This window comes from Pleurodeles waltl, chromosome 1_1 (assembly GCF_031143425.1).
Source record: "Pleurodeles waltl isolate 20211129_DDA chromosome 1_1, aPleWal1.hap1.20221129, whole genome shotgun sequence".
Lineage (NCBI taxonomy): Eukaryota > Metazoa > Chordata > Amphibia > Caudata > Salamandridae > Pleurodeles > Pleurodeles waltl.
Genome location: NC_090436.1, coordinates 946262938 through 946284341, shown reverse-complemented (window position 1 = coordinate 946284341; position 21404 = coordinate 946262938). Strand labels below are relative to the sequence as shown.

Below are 21404 nucleotides of genomic sequence, written 5' to 3'. Positions count from 1 at the left end.
AATGTGATGTGCCCATGTTGTGTTTTCGGGCATTTTGGGGCATTTCCTGTCATGGGTACTAGGCCACAAGTGAGGTACCACTTTTATCGGGAGACTTGGGGGAATGCTGGGTGGAAGGAAATATGTGGCTCCTTTCAGATTCCAGAACTTTCTATCACCAAATTGTGAGCAAAAAGAGGTTTCTTTTGCCACATTTTGAGGTTTGCTAAGGATTCTGGGTAACAGAACCTGTTGAGAGCCCCACAGGTTACCTCATCCTGGATACCTCTAGGTATCTAGATTTGAAAAATGTTCAGGTTTGCTAGGTTTTTGTGTGGCTGAGCTAGAGGCCAAAATCCACAGCTAGGTAATTTCCAAAAAACACGTCAGATTTCAATGTAAAAATGTGATGTGTCCATGATGCGTTTCCTGTTGTGGGCATTAGGCCTACCCGCACAAGACACAGAATAGCAGAACAAGTTATTGCCCCTTGACTTTCTCTAAATTTTTTCATTTCAAATGTAAGACAGTGTGTAAAAAAGACATCTATGTGAGAACTGCCCTGTAATTCACATGCTACTATGGGGATCCCAGAACTCAGAGATGTGCAAATAACCACTGCTTCTCAACACCTTATTTTCTGCCCATTTTGGAAATACAAAGTATACAATGAAAACCCATTGCAAGGGGTAGCGCCTTTATTGGCTCTGTGTACCTATGGTTCTATGAACCTGCAAGTCCTATATATTCCTGCAACCAGAAGAGTCCAGCAGACGTAACTGTCAGTGCTTGAAATGGAAAAAATAAAGTGCCGGTACTCTGTGCCAGAGTACCTGCTTGTTTCCGAGAAGTGCCGGTACTCTCCAATTAAAAGTATTACGTTTTTCCTGAGATGTGCCGGTACTCACCCTCTCAAAATAAAAAAGTGCCGGTACTCAGTACCAGACAGTACCGGCCCATTTAAAGCACTGGTAACTGTATATTGCTTTTGAAAATCTGACATTGCAGGAAAAAGTTACAGAGTAAAACGTGGAGAAAAATTGCTATTTTCACCTCAATTTCAATCCTTTTTTTTATTTCAGCTGTTATTTTCTGTAGGAAGATCTTGTAGGATCTACACAAATGCCCCATTGCCGAATTCAGAATGTTGCCTACTTTTCAGAAATGTTTAGCTTTTCTGGGATCCAGAATTGGTTTCACACCCATTTGTGTCACTAACTGGAAGGAGGCTGAAAGCACACAAAATATAGTAAAAATGGGGTATGTACCAGTAAAATGCCAAAATTGGGTTGAAAAATTTGGTTTTCTGATTTAAGGCTTCCTGTTCCTGAAAGCAGGGAATATGGTTATTTTAGCACTGCAAACCCTTTGTTGGTGCCATTTGAGGGAAAAAACCACAAGCTTTCTTCTGCAGCCCTTTTTCCCATTTTTTTTTTAAATGAAATGTTTGCTTTATTTTGGCTAATTTCTTGGTGTCCTACAAGGGAACCCATAAACTCTGGGCACCTCTAGGATCCCTAGAATGTTGGAAACAAATGACGCAAAATTTGCATGGGTAGCTTATGTGGACAAAAAGTTATGAGGGCCTAAGCGCGAACTGCCCCAAATAGCCAAAAAAAGGCCTGGCACCTGAGGGGGGAAAAGGCCTCTGGTCCACGGCACCTGAGGGGTTAGGATTGCTCCCTTCACTGGCTAAATAAAAGTGATACCCAACTTTTACATCCCACCACTTTCCAATGTTACCAGCTGCCACTGTACGACTGGCTTTTTGGTGCTACCTCGTTAATTGATCTACATCATGACAGATCTGAAAGTTCACTTTCTATATACTTTACCTGGGCTCTGCGTGGCTGAAGTTAATAAGTTTACCCTGCTGAAGCCAAAGTGATTGGCATCAGCTGTCAAGCAAGGGTGCCGTGGGCTTAGCGCAAGCAAGGACATATTCTCTTCTCCGTGATAAAACTCCATCCACAAATTGGGGCTTGGTGACCCCCCTCACACTCCTGTGCCTCGGTGACACTTTGCAAGCTCCGCTACAAATTGGCACTGCCAGTGCTTAATTAAGGTGAAAATGAGACAGACAAAACAGAAAACCGTCCACCCAAAATCTCGTTGGAAAGCCACAGCGCCATTTTCGCTCACGGTGGCTGATTTTATAAAGCACATTCAGGGCGTTGCTCAGTGCTGCTTAATTAAATAAACTGACTCACACAGTCAGCTACATTTGTTAGAGAGGTGGCAGCCTGGAGCTTGACGCCTTGGAGGAGCTCCCAGTGAACAGGGGAAACATGTCAGCTGCTGGAAAAGTAAGCAAAATCCATTCATATCTATGGAGGGTGTGCTTTGAAGTGGGAAATCTCACAGAGAACGTGTTTAATTTAGAAAGAAGTTTACTTTATGCATGAGATAGTTATATACTGCAAACGATAACATTTTCGCTTCCCAAATGACATGGACTTCAATTAGGAGTCGCCAGGTGTTGCGGATCCCACCCGAGGCGTGCGCGTTTGAGTCCCTTGAAATCGCTCTTGCCGCGCCCAGTTCAAGTTCCATGCGGCTCGAAGTACTGTTCCGGTAGCCCCTCAGCATCAAATAGGCGCGAGCGAAGGGCTACAAGGGTTCACACCTTTTATGTCGCAAGATGGTAAAACGCCCCTTAATAATTTCCGCTATCATTAGAACTTTGGTGAAATAGGGTCAATGCTAAATAAAAATAGAGTGTTCCGTAGACTCGTCATTAGGGGAGGCATATATACAGCATGTGAGGGGAAGTTAGAAATACAGATCCTGCAGGACGATAATTAGATATTTGAGGGTTGCGCATTTCCTCCATATCAAATAAAATGTAACTGCAGCCCTTAGTGCACATTTTTAGTAAGACGTGATAGATGTTGCTTTGTTCATTTTGAATACGTTATCAATAAACACCAATACCACCGATAAAATACCAAAATGCAAAATAAAAAAGGTTTTCCTTTTCGATTACTAAATTAGTCATTAGAATTGCTATAACTAGTCGAGAAAATGGAACGTTCATAATTTTCTTACCAAACTTTGACATAAGAAGTGAGTGAAATATCGGAAAAAGCATTACAACACACAAAGGTCCAGAGAGGAAAGGGGGAGTTTGGGCAAGCTATTGGCCTTGTAAATTCATAACTGGACTTTTCTTGTAACATAAATTGGTCAACCCTGCTTCATAATTTTGTTTTTTTCCTGCCGTATAATTCCAGTGGCCCTTCATACAACTAAAGCATTTCCATATACTTCCTTCCTCTATCTTCAGGCAAAAAAGAAAATGTTGCCATTTAGCATCCTAATTTAAATCCGCCATGCTAATTCCCATAAAATACCACTTTCACCACCGCACCATCAGAGTTGCTGACTGGCTAACACAATTTCCACAAAAAAAAGACATAATACAGCCACAAAGGAGAAATAAACTGGAAGGGTCACCCAAACATATCAAGAGTGTTCAAACAGTCTTAGTGTAATAAGGATGCTAAATTGGCCTTAATAAGGGTCATAATTGCAATAAGGAGAGATTAATAAAATATATAATTATCATGTAAACTCAATTAAAACCTTTATCAGAAATAATCTTTTGGCATTAGACTGTAATGCTCAGAATAGCCCCTAGAGGACACCACAATGAAAATAGCATTTGCAAGAATCATGGTTAAGTAACTATATAGTTAGCTCCTAGAGAAAATAACCACACAAAAAGAAAATGTCAGTAATGCACTCTAACCATATATTTAGCCCCTAGAAGGCATAGCACATTACACATTTTAGGGCTAACAGGCCAACTACAATGAAATTACAAATAAGGCCCTTGGAAAACAAACTACTCCCAGCTGTAAAACAAAAGTTCTCCCCGTGAGAGCGCTTAAACAGACACTCAATGGTGGCAGTGGTTATTATTTTGGGGTCCACAGTAGCGTAGTATGGGGACACAGATATGATGTAGCCAGAAAGAGCACGTTGTTGTGAACGTTTTGATGGTGGTCCCATTGTCCTAGGACCACCACAGGTTGAGTTATGAGCAAAAATGTTTTCTAAAAGAAATGGCCTGCAAAGCATTATGGGGCAAGTTTCCCGAATGCAGTGAATATTGAAGCATCAGCTCTCCCGCTATGTCGGAGAGGATTTTCTGTGTTTTTTACCTAAAGAATTTAATAATTACAAGTGTGTTTGTGAAAGCTCTGGAGTGTAAAGGGGAGAGCCAAAAGAAATTACTCTGATTAGGTAACAGTGTGAACAATGTGACCAGTGCTTCAATACTGCCAATGGAGTTCGCAATAGGGTTGTGCGTTGTTCTCGCTCTGAGCGCCATGGCGCATGAAGGACCGAGACAAAAGAAAAAAAATTGTTTGTCCAGGATGAAGTATATGTGCAATCATGCAATATTCCATATAACAGGGTCAGTCTGGAAGGCGGTAACAAAACCGCCCCAAGGTTGGACAAACATAAAGCATTTATAGATGACATCAAGGGATTTTTGAAAGGCAAGACCACGAAAGAGTTAAAGTGATGGGCATGACATGGGCGTGGTTAAAAGCCGACAGAATACTTACAACAGGTCGAGAAGCGCTTGCACGCTTGACCTAAAAACTGTAGACTCTGATCACTGATCAAAAACACTTGTTCTCATATTATGCACTGGCTAGGTTCCTAAAACACAGCTCGGTAAAAGGTTATGTGGACTAATTCAATGTTCACAAATGCTGATAAACTACATTCTGATTAAACAGGTAACATCTACAAGTTTTGACTAGATTCATAAAATGACGGAATATCATGGATGCACTGTTAAAACACAAATTCAACTAATATATTAAGCTGTTTATTGCCCATGTGATTTACAAAACTTTGATTTTTTGTATTGATAGTTCCAGGGTGGACATTGTTTTATATGGTCTTAACAGAGGAATTCATTGAGAGTGTTGGTGTGTTATTGATAAACATGACATCTCATCTTGTTTTTCTGGTTTTATCATTAATGATCATGATGTAATGTTTTAATTAATTGTGAAAATACATTATAAAGATGAAGGGATAGTGCAAAACGTGATTCCCCACAATGGTAGATTCCTTGCAAAGGTTATCTGATGATGTTTGAGATTATGATTTCTGTAGTCAAGTGTTAAGATGGTAAAAACAAGGTGCAGCTTTGCCCACTCCAAGTGTTGAAATGAAAAAATAGCTAAACAGTGCAGTCCCAGATTGCTCACCATAATTTGCCTCTTCCTGCTGCATAATTTTGTAAAACCTGCCACCTAATTCGGCCCGTCTTTGCTGCATAATTCTACTTGCTCTGGCAAGGAGCACTACAATCCACAATACAGTGTACTTTTTAGTATTAGGCCACAAGCACATTACTGAGAATTCTCAATGAGTTCACAATGAAATTTCATTGCATTCAGTGATCTAAGGAATGTAATCCATAATTTATAATAATTTTATTTCACGGTACTTTATACTCACAGGCCAACTGTTTTCAGAAAATGTCAGATAGTGTGATGACGCCACATGTACTGTTTGAGAAGCCTGTGCCAAAGGGATGGCAATCACTTTACAAATGCACTACTGCACACAGCACCCCATCCCCACACCACTTTTGAATTTTCATCTTATGTGTAGAATACAATCAATACAAAGCAACTGTCTGGAAAACAAATTGAAACTCCACCAAACAAACAAAAAACACAAGAAACGAAGCAAAGGAGACTGTCCTAAGTAAATCATACAAACTTAAAGCTGTTGTGCCAGAAAACCACCGACTTGTCAGAAATGTTGAAGAATGTCATGATCAAGCCCATCTGGTCAGGATAGCCTAAAACATAATTTTCTAGCGTCATAAAGTTGATAAAACTAGAATCTATTTTCTTTTATCTAGTGCGCACGCCAGGGCAAGTCTCCTGACATGAAGCCTGCAGGGCAGGAATGCATAATGGATTGCAACCTTCAACACTGCTTGTGTGTTTCAGAGGGGGCTGGGCAAGTGTCCAACGATCTATTGCTTTCACTAATCATAGTGCACACTGGGTTTACTACATCCTTTTTAGGGCAACACCCTCCCCCGCAGGCATGAGATGTGCCTTTATCTATCAGTTTGCAGTCAACCACTGCCAGGGATCCAGAGGAAAAGCAAAATGAGTCAGAGATATTGGTGTTGTAAACTCCTAGCTGGACTTTTCTTGCTACATAATTTGAACATGGCAGTGTCTAGCTAAATGAAAAACACCTAAGAAAGGAGGGAATGTTAGCAATAAGCAACATACTTAAACATAGCAGCGTGGGCATTTTTTGCAGTAAGAATCAGTAGGAGACATGGCAAGGTTGCTTTCCGCCAAATACCGCACTGGAGAGGCATACAGTGGAAAATAACGCTTGCACAGCTTTCTCAACCAGAAAATGAAAAGCAGAACATTAGTTGACATAAGTGAGCTGATTCAAAGCGCCATGAGCATGAGCACCAAGGAGAGACGCAAAAGGAAAAAGAAGTTCGCTTACAGTCAAACATATCAGCAGTCATGCAATTATCCATGTAACGGAGCAGTCTGCCAGGCGGCAACAAAACCTCCCCATACAAACAAACATAAAGCATTTACCAATGATATTAAAGGATTTTTGAAAGGCAAGCCCACAAATGAGTGACAGTGATGGGCTTGAGGTGGGCGTGGTTAAAAGCCCTCAATACTTACAAAAGGTCAAAGTAAAAAAAAAATAAGAAAAATAGGAAACAACCCTGCCGCATAATTTGGTCCAGTCTGCCACATAATTCCAATGGCCCTGCATGTAACTAAAGCACTTCAATTTACGTTCTTCCTCTATCTGCAGCGATAAATGAAAATATTGCCATTATTTATTATATTTATTTATACATACAGCTAGGAAAATCATTAGGAATATTTTTCTCACCCTCTAGAACCACGGGGAGTTCGTCCAGCTGTCCTTTTCTGCCTGCCATAGTCGAATGGCACAACCTCCCACCCTTAGAAGAGGACCCAAATACCCATCAGAATTCCCATGCCGGGTTCAAGGGGTATACCTCAGAGCCCTCCTGACTAACACCATGCACTCACTTACTCTTGTTTTTCTGAGAAAGGATGGGCAAAGTAATACAGTATCATTTCAGTGCCAATACATAAATAAACAAGGAGTAGGGTACAGACCGGGACCCAAGCACCTACCTTTTTGCGACCACCAACACACCTCGGAAAAGATAAACCCAGCCACAGGGAAATGAAAAGAAATAAAAACGAGCTTGCACTCTTAGATAAATGAAAACAAGCATTGGTAAATGCATTAGGTTTCGCCTGTGTGATTAACCTGTTCTGTGTTGGGGACGTAATGGTTACGTCCGCCGGCACAGTGCTCCTGTGCTGAGGACATAACCATTATGTCCTGGCACATGAGCCAGCGCTCCCTCCATGGGCTTCCCTCCCACCCCCACAGGGCAGGGATGGAAGGTGAAGCCCTACCCCTTCCACCCATGACCCCCCCCCCCCCCAGTGACGTCTGATGACGTCAGCGCACGGTCACGCGCTAACCTCATCAGAGGCCACCTCCCATCGTGCTGGAAGCTCAGCTTCCAGTGCGATCGGAAGAAAAATGCAAAGCATTTCTCTTCCGATCATGTGATGGGGGCCTGAGAGGTTTCAAAGAGAAGGAAAGGAATTTCCTTCCCTTTGAAGTCTCTCAGAGCATTTCAGCAGCCAGATCGTGAAGTGATCTGGCTGATGAAATGCCCACTAGACACTAGGGATTATTTTCAAAAACGAAAATGGCATAAGGGGAGCGACCCCTTGGGAAAGGGATGCTCCCCAGTGGGGCAATTTTTTTCAAGGCCTTTTCTGCCCCCCTGGGGGAAGATCGGCCTATTGTTATTAGGCCGATCTGCCCCGGAGGGGGCAGAAACCTCTAGGCGGCAGGGATAATTTTTCTTTTTTTTTCTCTTTTTTCCCCTTTTTTTAGAGGTGAGGAGCGACCCCTTAGGCAAGGGTCACTCCCCTAGGGGGCAAATTATATTTAGGCCATTTCTACCCCCCTTGGGGGCAGATCAGCCCATTTTTACTAGGCCAATCTGCCCTCGAGGGGGGCAGAAACCATTAGGCACCATGGATTTTTTTTGTTTTACCGATGGGGAGCGACCCCTTAGGCAAGGGTCGCTCCCCTGGGGGTCAAATTGTATTTAGGCCATTGGTGCCCCACTTGGGGTCAGATCGGCCTATTTTTATCAGGCCAATCTGCCCCCAAAGGGGGCACAAACCCCTAGACACCAGGGATATATTTTTGTTTATGTTTACTTTTGTTTTTTATATATGGGGAGAGACCCATTAGGCAAGGGTCGCTCCCCTGGGGGGCAAATTGTATTTAGACTATTTCTGTCAGCCTTGGGGGCAGATCAGCCTATTTTTGTTGGGCCAATCTGCCCCCAAGGGGGGCAGAAACCACTAGACACTAGGGATCTTAATTTTTACGTCAATGTCACGCAAGAGGAGCGACCCCTTAGGCAAGGGTCGTTCCCCTGGGGGGACCAATTTATTTTAGGCCATTTGGCCATTAGGCCTTGGCAACAGATCGTCCTCAAAATAAGAGGATGGGGGTATGGCCATACCCCCCACCCCAAATAAATGGGGCCAAAGTTGTTCTGCCCACCAGTGGCCCCGGGGGTCAGAAAGTCTACTAGATGCCAGGGAATAGTGGGGTGGTGGTTACCAACCTTTATGGGCCTGGTTATGCCCCCACCCCAACTGAAGGGGGTAACAATCTTTCAGCTCTCCCTCTGCACACTAAAACATCTTGTCCCACGACAAGCAAGAGGACATTTGATTATTTTGGGTTTTGGTTTTACATTTGGGCCATGAGAGCTTGGCTAACTCTCAAAATCGTCCCACTTGGAATGGTGAGGGCTGCACTTTTTGGACTTTGGGATGCTGCCATGTAGAAAAATCCACAAGACCTAGACACATCTGAAAACTAAACATCTGGGTGATTCCAGGGTGGTGTGCTTCACATGCACCCGGCACCATTTTCTTACCCACAATGCCCTGCAAACCTCCAACTTTGCAGGAAATCACAGATTTTCCCCACATTTATGTGATGGAACCTTCCGGAATCTGCAGGAATCCACCAAATTCCTACCACCCAGCATTGTCTCATCTATACCGATAAAAATTCTGCTGCACTTGTCAGCCTAAAAATGTTTTTTCTCAAACTGCCCTCTTGGACCCGCTTTGGTTCCCCCTCAATTTCAACATGTTTTTGGCTCTTCCCTGTCACAAGCAGTTGGTCCACCTACACAAGTGAGGTATAATTTTTACTGGGAGACAGAGGGGAACGTTGGGTGGTAGGAAATTTGTCCCGATGCACACAGAAATGTGGGAAAAACATGATTTTTTAGCTAAATTTGAGGTTTGCTGAGGATTTTAGGTAAGAAAAAATTGGGGGATCCACGCAAGTCACACGTCCCTGGACTCCTTTGGGTGTCTAGATTTCAGAAATGGCGGGGGTTTGTAGGTTCCCCTAGATGGCTGCTGAGCCCAAGACCAACAATGCAGGTGCCCCCCCTACAAAAACAGGTTGTTTTGTATTTGATAATTTTGATGTGTCCAGATAGTGTTTTGGGGCATTTCCTGTTGCGGGCAGTAGGCCTACCCACAAGAGTGAGGTACCATTATTATTGAGAGTCCTGGGGGAATGCTGGGTGGAAGGAAATTTGTGGCTCCTCTCAAATTCCAGAGCTTTCTGTCACCGAAATGTGAGGGAAAAGTGTTGTTTTAGCCAAATTTTGAGGTTTGCAAAGGATTCTGGGTAAAAAAAAACTGGTGGGAGCCCCACAAGTCACCCTATGTTAGATTCCCCTATGTGTCTAGTTTTAAAAAATGCGCAGGTTTGGTAGTTTTCCCTAGGTGGTGGCTGAGCTACAGGCCAAAATCTACAGCTAGGCACTTTGCAAGAAACACGTTAGATTTCAATGTAAATATGTGATGTGTCCATGTTGCGTTTCCTGTCACGACCATTAGGCCTACCCGCGCAAGTGAGGTACCATTTTTATCAGGAGAATTGGGGGAACACAGAGTAGCAAAACAAGTGTTATTGCCCCTTGTCTTTCTCGACATTTTTTCCTTCCAAATGTAAGTCAGTGTGTAAAAAATACATCTATTTGAGAAATGCCCTGTAATTCACATGCTAGTATGGGCATCCTGTAATTCAGAGATGTGCAAATAGCCACTGCTTCGCAACACCTTATCTTGTGCCCATTTTGGAAATACAAAGGTTTTCTTGATACCTATTTCTCACTTTTTTATATTTCACCAAGTTAATTGCTGTATTCCCGGTATACAATGAAAACCTGTTGCAAGGTGCAGCTGCTTTATTGGCTCTGGGTACCTAGAGTTCTTGATGAACCTACAAGCCCTGTATATCCCCACAACCAGAAGAGTCTAGCAGATGTAACTGTACATTGCTTTTGGAAATAAGACATTGCAGGAAAATGTTACAGAGTAAAACGTGGAGAAAAATGGCTGTTTTTTTTCACCTCAATTTCAATATTTTTTTATTTGAGCTGTTATTTTCTGTAGGAAACCCTTGTAGGGTCTACACAAATTACCCCTTGCTGAATTCAAAATTGTGTCTACTGTTCAGAAATGTTTAGCTTTCTGGGATCCAGCATTGGTTTCACACCCATTTCTGTCACTAGCCTGAAGGAGGCTCAAAGCACAAAAAATAGTAAAAATGGGGTATGTCCCAGTAAGATGCCAATATTGTGTTGAAAAATTAGTTTTTCTGATTCAAGTCTGCCTGTTTGTGAAAGCTGGGAAGATGGTGATTTTAGCACGGTAAACCCTTTGTTGATGCCATTTTCTGGGAAAAAAAACAAAAGCCTTCTTTTGCAGCCCTTTTTTCCAATTTGTTTTTAAAAAAACTACATTTTTTGCCATATTTTGGCTAATTTCCTGGTTTCTTTCAGGGGAACCCACAAACTCTGGGTCCCCCTAGAATCCCTAGGATGTTGGAAAAAAAGGACGCAAATTTGGTGTGGATAGCTTTTGTGGACAAAACGTTATGAGGACCTAAGCGCGATCTGCCCTAAATAGCCAAAAAAAGGCTTGGCACAGGAGAGGAATAGGCCTGGCAGCGAAGAGGTTAACAACAAGCTATTTTGGGTTGTGAATTGTAGTTTGGTGAGTAGTAGTGTAATTTAAGTTATTGTAAGTTTTTTTTTAAATGTGAGTTTTGTTTTCTAAGAAAGACAATATAATATATTGCTATTGTTTTTATTAGAAAGTGTAGAGATTAGTTAAATGTTGTAGTACTATGACAAAAATATGTATACCTTATATCTAAGTTTGAAATTGGTGCTGCTATAGGGAAAATCTGTAAAAGTTGGATGGAAATCCAAGCAAAGTCAGTGTAAGCACTGTTTTTGTAAATTCGAAAAACTAAAATTGGAAAGTTATATTGAAATGTATTCTTTGGTTATTTTATATTGATGAGAAAAACAAACGGATATTGGATCCAAGGAGTAAATGGAAAAGAATGTGAAACCTTTTCCTGAAAATATATGACAGGGTTTGAAAACTGTTTTCAGAAATGCCTGTTTTTTTTCTTTCCCACACAACAAAGGACATGACCTGCCACATTAACCCTGGCTTAATGTTTAGTACCCCTGCAGTAGGAGACTTTTGTGGAGTAGGAGTGGGAAAAAAAAGTTGTTATTTCGTAGGAAATGCAGCATTGTACTTAAAGCACTGCAAAGGTTTTTGGGGGTTATTACAACTTTGGAGGAGGTGTTAATCCGTCCCAAATGTGACGGATATACCACCAGCCGTATTACGAGTTCCATAGGATATAATGGACTCGTAATACGGCTGGTGGTATATCCGTCACTTTACCGTCACTTTTGGGACGGATTAACACCTCCTCCAAAGTTGTAATAACCGCCTATGTTTGTAAGCAGAGAGCCAGGAACTATATGTAGATTTAGGGTGGATCACAGGGACATCTAAGGGCCCTTCGGCACTGGGACCTGTGTTACATCTGTTTAAAAAGTGCCCACTTCACAGCTCAGTTCGTAAATCTTTTCTAATATAAAAGTTAAATGTCCATTTTCATGAAGCTTCAAGTGATTCTATTAATTAAGGCTAAAAGACATTCTGGGTTCCCTTTATATATGCAGATTAACCTGTTGTGCACATTTAGACTTCCTTTAGGCAAGCAGTCGCTGTGGGATACAAAAGTATTTGCCTGTGTGTTACAATATGGCTGTCTCTTCAATGTGAAGAGATGTTATGTTTTCTGAACGCCAACAGCATTTCCACAGTGACCGACTTGCGAACAGTGTGTAGTACTGTAAATAAACATATGCTATAGTGGCACCAACAGGAATTTACTGCCTGAAACTTAGATAAGACAGAAGTACATGTTTGAAGAAGCGTTTGTGTTAAATCCAAATAGCAAACATACAGTTTTATAAAATAAATTTGATGAGTTAAGATAATTTAACTTCGAAGACAATGTGAAATTTGCCTGGACTCAGTCACTATTAGTTGCTGTAATAATCTACAATTATTACAAATATCTTTTTATTGTGAAAAAACAGTGGTTGCCTCTCAAACATCCACCCACTTATATTCACCAAACAAATATTTCTAGTGCAAGGCCAGAATTGTCTGCAAACAGCAGAGCGTAAATCTGACCTTGGCACACACAGTCTAAGCAGTGACTGAACCCTTCGGTAATCAGGCAGCGCTGCCGAGGGGCTCTGCAAAAATGTATGTTTTTAACAAGAGAGACAAGAGTTAAATCCTAATTCAAGCAGTGGAGTGCGCAATACAATATAACCAGAGAGCCAAGCATCACACTTTATAAACATGTATTAATAAAAGCACTGCAAAAATATATGTTTGTAACCAGAGAGCCAGGAATTCTATGTCAGGACCGGAGGCTTCGGATTATGCTTATCTCTTATCTTTACTGCAACACACAGCAGCCTATAACAGTAAAGAAAACATGAAACTATATTTCCCATCATTACCAGCCTCATAATGACCCTCCAATCAGGTAGCATAACCACTTATAAAGTCCGAAGCAAGCAAAGTCCATCCTCTTTCTCTGCTGCTTCGCACCAGAGATAAGTGCCTCAATATTACTGTTATTATTTTTGTGTGATTTCATGCCTTTTTTGTTGGTTTTAGGAAGTGCAGCTATTGCCTTCATGCGCTAATCCTGTTAATGACGGCTCGATTTGGCGGTTTACCGCTTTGTTCTTTAAAAACGATCCGCAATCATTTTTTCCGACCGTCTTGCTGGTGAGGGGCCTCAGGGAAGCAGGGCCTCAAAGGGTTAGTCCCTTTTCTATGCCGACGATCGCGCATGCGCAAACCAAGAAAATATTGTTTTTCTAAAGTGCGATCGTCGGAAAGAGGGTTTCACTGCTCTGCTGACTCCTCGCTTCCCTCACACACCCAGAGGGGCTGTAATAATATTGAAAGAGCGCTGCTCTAGGGGAATAAGTGCCAGGCCTCTCAGTAGCTTATTGACTGCCCTAAATTATTTTTTCGCAAAGTGGATAATTTCGTTTTTTCACCGGCAAATAAGGTCTGTTGACCTTCTGGGCACTGGGGTTCCCCCCCCTCATTGGTAGGTGGCAGATGATTTGGTGCAGGCTCGGGGAACCCCACCCCTAAGGAGGTCGAAATAAATGAACCTGGCTGGTCTGATTCAGACCCCTTTGAGCATACCATTAATGCGGTATTAAATGATCATGAATATGGCCCCTTTTTTGATCAGGGCTCTGTTCACACGCCACAGTCTACACGCAATTCTTCAGACTCCTCCTCTACTTCCGACTCAGAGGATAAGTCCTCCTCAGACAAACCTAAAGGTAAACGCAAATGCAAAAAGTGCCACTTGGATCATTCTGATCCCTCTTCCCCTCTGGTGAATAATCAGCTCTTCGACCCGGACAATATCATCCATCCAAAATCAACTGAATGGACCCCCTGCCCTGAAGTGGCAGCCTATGTTCAATCCAGACTCAGAAAGAGTTTTGAGAAAGACATTCGTAGTATTCTGAGATCAGAATGCCCTCGACCAGCCCTCGAGGGAAAAGTAGAAGAAACTCCAGAATTGGATCCACATATGATTATTTTTTTTTTAACCATCTCCAGAGAGCCCAAGAAGGGTATTGCTAGAGCTTGGCGGGGTTGCCAAGATAAGCTTTTGGACATCTCAGGTCCCCTTACTAAAATCCGTATTTGGCTATCCAGGCAAAAGAGTCGCAGGAACCCATGGATCCTGACACCCTGCTGGAATGGGCACGAACTGTTCAATGTCTACCGAACGCAGGAAGTTGTTCCTTCTCTGCATTGACCCCAAACTGTCAGAGCTGGCCTCAGCGGACGCTGGACCAGTGGCTAAAGGACTTTTGTTTGGTGATAAGTTTGTAAAAGATCTTGCCAAATACGTTGCTACCTTTACAGTGCTAGAGAAAGACCAGACTTCCATTTAAAAAGTGTTTAACAGTGTCCTTTTGCATAGGGCCGGGCGTTTCAGGGGTTGCTCTTCAGGCCGTTTCTCTTCACAGACCTCCCTCCCTTACCAAAGAAACCATGGGGACTCCAATTATCCATCCAACCCCAACTTTTATCCCAACAGAAACCGTGGCTACATGGGTCGTCACCCCATAGGACCTCGCAGAGGAGGTTATTATGGACAAAATACCTCTCAAACAGGTGAGTCTAATTCCCCACTCAGAAGTTGTTTTGGGGAGGGGCAGAGTGAGTCAGTTTATGCAAAATTGGTTGTTGATTACTCAAGACACCTGGGTGCTAGGTGCCATTTCGGGCTACCATCTAGAGTTCTATCCGAACCCCTATAATCTGAAATTTCCCCCTCTACTTTTTTCCCAACAAGAGATGTTTTTTATAGATCAAGAGTTAAAAGCGCTGTTACACAAAGGCGCTATTGTAGAATCGTGCCCGCATCCAAGAGGCTTCATCAGCACAATTTTTCTGGTTCAGAAGAAAGGGGGAGGGTCCCGCTTAGTCCTCAATCTGAAACAGTTCAACTCTTGGATAATATATCGACACTTCAAGATGAAAGGTATTCATCTTCTCAGGGACCTGTTACAAGAGGGAGACTGGTTGGTCCGTCTAGACCTCAAAGACGCGTATTTGACCATTCCGATATTTGCCCCACATCGCAGATTTCTTCAATTCTTTTGGCAAAATCGTTGCTACGAATTCTCGGCCCTTCCTTTCGGCCTTTCGTCAGCGCCATGGTGCTTCACGAAAGTAATGCGTCTGGTGGTGCAATGGCTGCAAGAAAAAGGAGTTTGTTTGATTCTTTATCTAGACGACATCCTAATTAGGGCCCAGGAAGAGCGCCTCGCTCATCTCCGTCTTTCATGGGCGATGCAGCTTCTTCAAGGTCTCGGTTTCATTATAAGCATAGAGAAGTCTCAACCTATCCCAGTTCAGAACATCGAATTCTTAGGTTTCAGGACAGATTCTGTGGCAGCTCTTTTGAAACTGCCCTTGACCAAGAGGCTTGCTATAAAGAAAGAATTGAGGAAAGCCTTGTTAGCTTCTTCGATTTCATTGAGGATACTTGCCCGTCTGGTGGGCCTCCTAGCATCGTCTATTCAGGCCATCTTTCCAGGCCCTCTTCACTATCGTGCAATTCAAAAGCTGAAGATCCTTCACCTTGGGAGGGGTTTGACTTACCCTGAATTGATTGTACTCTCCCACGAAGCTCAAACAGAGCTACAATGGTGGCTGAATCATATGGACGCTTGGAATGGCAGAGCGATTTTTGATCGGTTCCAGAAGTGGTCATAGAATCAGATGCCAGCAGATGGGGCTGGGGTGCCAGATGTGGGCAGATAGAAACAGGGGGTCGTTGGTCTCCAGAGGAACTCAAACTCCACATCAATTGCCTAGAACTCCTAGCGGGTTCTTTCGCAGTGAAGACATTGTCCCCTTTCAAATTGAAATGCTGTATTCTCCTGGAGATGGACAATATTTCAGGGGTTCGATATATATCAATAAACTGGGGGGAACTCGTTCCAAGATGTTAGCAGAGATTGCTAAGGATTTTTGGCACTTTTGCGTAGCTCACCAGATTGCGGTGTCAGCGGAATATTTTCCAGGGAGAGTGAATTTAGTGGCAGACTGGAACTCCAGGTATCTGAGGGATGCCAGCGATTGTCAAATTCACTGCAGAATATTTCAGTTTCTGAATCGTCTCTGGGGTCCGTGCAAGATAGATCTTTTTGCATTCCACCTGAATACTCACCTCCCACTCTTTTTCAGTTGGAGACCAGATCCGAATGCCTTCAGCTCGGATGCGTTTCTCCAGAATTGGGAGGGGGATCTACACTTTGCATTTCCTCCATTCCCTATGATTCAACGTGTTCTATCGGAAACCATTTGACAGAAAGCAGAACTGATTCTGGTAACCCCATATTGGAAAGCACAATCGTGGTTTCCGATAGCTCTGAGCTTGTGCTGCGCTGCCCCGGTTTGAATCCTCCCGTCTTGGGACCTCTTATTAGATCCACTGGGGAAACCTCATCCCCTGATCTTAGAGAACTAGTTGGTACTCATAGCTTGGAGAGTTTCGGGGAATCCTCTCAAGGTCCGGGAATTTCAGAGAACTCTAGATTTTTGTCTTGCCCAATCCTTGGCGCCTAGTACGCATAAATGATATGCTTCCGCCTGGAGGAGATGGTTGGATTGGTGCTATCAAAGGAAAGTGGATCCCATGGGGGCCCCAGTGCAAATGATAGCAAACCTCTTGTCTCACGTGGCGGCTCAGGGTCTGGCATACAGAACAGTGAATAATTTTAGATCAGCCATTTCAGCTAAACACCCTCATGTGGAGGTAAACCAGTAGGAAAACATCCATTAAGTTGTAAAATGTTGCACGGTGTTCATATGCTTCGCCCACCTCTTCTGAAATATTCATGTCTTTGGGATGTAAATGTTATTTTGAATTTTTTGATGGCTTGGCCAGCTAACGAGGGCCTTTCAAGGAAACAATTATCAGCGAAATTGACTATGTTGCTTTGTTTAATCTCATGCAGGGGAGTTTCAGATGTCAAAGCATTGGATATTGCAGGTAGAGTGTTTACTCCTTCTGGAGTTTCCTTTCGCATTTCTAAGCGTACGAAATCAAACTCGAAATGTATTAGCTATCCAGCTTTCAGGGATAATTCCAAACTTTGTGTGGTAAATTGTTTGAAATCATATGAAGATGTTACTAAAGAATTAAGAAGAGATGTGCACGGACAATTGTTAATTTCTTTGCAAAAACCTTTTGGGCCAGTCTCTTCAGCTACTCTTGCGAGATGGGTCAGAGGATTGTTGCAGGAAGCTGGCATAGATGTTTCCATTTTTGGAGCTCATTCTGTTAGAGGAGCTTTGGCATCTAAAGCGTTTAATGCAGGATCCAGATTGGAGGATATAATGACAGCAGCTGATTGGTCATCAGACTCCACATTTAAGTTATTCTATCATAAACCAATTGTTGATGTCATTTCTAATGTGATCGCTCAGCTTTGAAGTAGCATAATCCCAAGCCGCCGGTCCTGACATAGAATCCAAAATTTTGTAGCTTACGTGACAATAATTTTCAATTCTATTAAGGACACAGAGGCGAGGATTATCCCACTCAAGAAGGTTGTTTATTAACATCTGAGAATCAGTTTTTTCCCACCCTGTATGAAGTTTATGATGTATTTCAGTCATTTGCAATCTTATGTTCAAATGCATTCAAGTCTTGATTCTGTTTGAGATGTTACAGTGTTCTTTCTTCCCTTAGATGAGAAATCTACCTGATGGAAATTGATGCTTTCTGGGAAGTTTTGAAGATTCCCTGATGTTTTCTGCACTGTTGTGCTTTTCGCTCTGGGTTCCAGTTGAGAATTTGTTACTGATGGACTCAGTTTTTCAAGGATAATGGTTCAGTTATCTGGTTAAGAACGTACAAAGAAAGAGGACGGACTTTGCTTGCTTCGGACTTTATAAGTGGTTCTGCTGCCTGATTGGAGGGTCATTACGAGGCTGGTAATGATGGGAAATGTAGTTTCATGTTTTCCTTACTGTTATAGTCTGCTGTGTGTTGCAGTAAAGATAAGAGATAAGCATAATCCTCGCCTCTGTGTCGTTAATAGAATTGAAAATTCTTGTTGCGTAAGCTAGAAATTTTTTGACTCAATCCTAAATCAAGCAGTGCAGTGCACTCTCGATTTAACCAGAGAGCCAAGCTTCTTACTTTAGAAACATGTATTACTGAAAGCACTTTAAAAATGTACGTTTGTAACCACAGAGCCAGGAATTAAATGCTGATTCAAGTAGTGGAGTGAGTGCTTGGTCGGAGCATAACATTTTCCCAGGCATACCCGGTCTAAGCAGCCACTGAACCCTTCAGTAATTAAGCAGTGCTGCAGAGGGTCACTGCAAAAATGTATGTTTGTAACTAAATAGACAGGAATTAAATTGTGAATAAAGCAGTGAAGTGCACGCTCGATTAGAGCATAAAACTGACCCAGGCACACCCGGTTTAAGCACTGACTGAGCCCTTCGGTAATCCGGCAGCGCTGCGGAGGGCTGCTGGAAAAATGTATGTTTGTAACCAAAGAGCCAGGAATTAAATCCTAATTCAAGCAGCGGAGTGCGTGCTCAATCGCAGTGTAAAACTGACCTAGGCACACTCGGTCTAGACAACGATTGAGCCCTTCAGTAATCAGGCAGCGCTGCAGAGGGGCCCTGCAAAAATGTATGTTTGTAACCAAAGAGGCAGGAATGAAATCCTACCTGTGGAGTGCACGCTCGATTTAACCATGGCAGCCACGCATGCAGATAAAAGTATGACAAAGCAGTACAGTATAATTTTAGTGGCAATACGTACAAGGTACAAACCGGGACCCAAACACCACCCCTGAAGAAAAGTGACACAAACTTTTTTGCGATCACCGTCATGCCTGGGAAAAGAAAAACTCCACCACGGGGAAATGAAAAGAAATAAAAAAAGAGTTTGCTCTCTGAGTGCCATGGCAGCCACATGTGCAGACAAAAGAAAACAATAAAAAGAAATAAAAATGAGTTTGCTCTCTGAGCTCCATTACAGCCATGTGTGCAGACAAAAGTAAAAAAGTAGTTTGTCCACGCTGAACTAAAGCGGCAATCATGCAATTATCCCTGTAACAGGGTCAGTGTCCAAGGCGGGACAAATGTAAAGCATCTACTAATGGCATCAAGTGATTTTTGAAAGCCCATTAATGAATGAAAGTGATGGGCGTGAGGTGGGCATGGGTAAAAGCCCACACTTCTTACAACAGGTCAAAGCACTTTCACGCTCCACCTGAAAAGAAAACCTATAGCAATAGTATATCATTTTGGTTAAAACAATGTTATTTTTATATTAATAGTAAGAGATGTTTTGCCCATTATTATAGTAATTCAAACACTGTTGTTACTGTCCTTTCCTCTTTTATCAGACCTGTACATTGTAGGGGATTATGGTGTCATTTGCAATAGATACAGTTTACCTTAAATTAGGTGGCCACACTACTAATCTTTGAGTATCTACAGATACAATGTAAGTACTCAGCTTACCAGCAACCCAAAAGAACAACTGCATACAACTTTCCCACCTTTGAGAAGTGGAACTTTTTATCAAGAACTTTGCAAAGGTTGCAAAAAAGCTTGGCTTCAGATGTAGTGCAACATCATTTTGCTGGCTTGAAAAGGTTGCCAAGTTGGTTTACGCTACAGATAAAGAAGAGAGTCATCAGTCCCCTCCAAGTCCTATTATGTGCTATTGTGTTAACGGTGCTACAACTCTGCACACAGCTTACTATGGCACAAAACCAAAGGCCACACCACCTAAAGCTCCTGGGATTTCCTTATTCAGTCTTTTAGTAAGTAGGATTTTCTAAAATGATGCGTAAAGCAAAATGCTTTTTTAAGGGTAAATCAGCTTTACTAGTAAACAACAATAGTTAACATAGAATGACAATGCTGAATATAATCAAAGATAAATTGTAAGCATACAATATACGAGTAAGAGGAGAAAGCTGTTTAACATTTTGAAGAGTAACAGATGATAAACAAGGGAGACGGAGGGGAGAGAAAGGGAAATTAAGAGTAAGTCCTAAGCTTATCCTTTAATCATGAAAAATAAAAGAAGCAATATATAAACCGAATAACACTCCTTATTCTTCAGAAACATTAACAAAGAGATAGAGAACTTATGGCAGCCTAACATTTTAGATTAAATATAATAATTACACTTATGAACAGCAGTGTTCAAAAAAGTAGCTAACGGTAACCAATATATGTCCCTATTAACAGTAGGGCAATATAGTGGAATAAAGGTAGTATTATCTAATCTATGATAATGGCAAATATGATAGCGCCACTCTTTATAAGATATGTTAGATGAAGATTTCAAATTACGGGTAATTTGTTGAAAAGCTAACGCCAATAACTTACAATTATGAAAGTGTGAACTAATATCTTCAGGCAAGCTACCCAGAAAAAGTGGCATTGGGGTAAATGGGATTGTATATGGAAAATTGAGGAGATTTGGGACCAAATCTTTTCCCAAGACACAGCAGTAGGTGGGCAATGAAATAATTGATGCATGAGATCACCATTAGAGTGATCACATTGCCATCACTTGGACGTTGAGGTTGGAGAGAATTTAGCAATGATAGAGGAGCTAAAGTAAAGTCTGTGGTACAAAAAGAACAATGCTTGCACAGTGGAGACCGTTCTGGATATCTTATGAATCCTATACCATATTTTATTCCAAAAGGGGATGCTCCAGGTTCAGCCCAAATCCAATTTCCATTAGAGTTCCACCTTAGTTTTAGAATGTGGCAAAATAGGAGAGCGAAGACATTTATTAATGGGTGCCACTCTCGGGAAAGAAGTAAGAATAGAGTACAGCAAGGAGTGTGGCGGTGTAGACGATGTAGTAGTAGGTCGGGAATAAAGAACATCTAGAAGAGTATTTACAAGAAGAATATATTTAAGTAAAAAACAATTAGGTCAATTCAATAAATACTGGAATTTCAAGAAGGAAAGAGGAGTAGCATTATGAATTAAATCTCTGACCAGCAGTACACCTTTTTGTCTCTAAGCTTTCCAAAATATGGATTTGTTGTTAAGGGTAATGTACTTATTATACCAGAGAGACGAGTGTCGGAAAGAGTCCTGAGTTGTAATTTGTGATTGAAAGTAAGGGTTTAAAAGGTTACAAATATGTGTAAGAAGTGGAGAAGATGTGACCTAAGTATTAGAGATAAAAGAATAAGACTTGTCTGGGAGAAAACAGAAAAAGAGAAACGTATTGAATATCTAACCATAGTGGAGTAAATGAAGATCTTAATAAAGAAAGCCATT

General features: G+C 41.9%; 1 protein-coding gene across 2 annotated transcripts in view; it reads left to right on the top strand.

Moving 5' to 3' along the window:
• Positions 1-21404, top strand: part of LOC138289633 (alcohol dehydrogenase 1-like) — a 385600-nt gene that overhangs the window by 50333 nt on the left and 313863 nt on the right. Inside the window, exon 1 of one of the 2 annotated variants that reach the window (XM_069230189.1) lies at positions 2184-2285. The exons of the other annotated variant lie outside the window; for it this stretch is intronic. Coding sequence (XP_069086290.1) covers positions 2268-2285 — 18 coding nt within the window. The 5' untranslated portion in view covers positions 2184-2267. Of the gene's footprint in view, positions 1-2183; positions 2286-21404 lie in introns of those variants that run through there. 2 annotated transcript variants of the gene reach the window in all.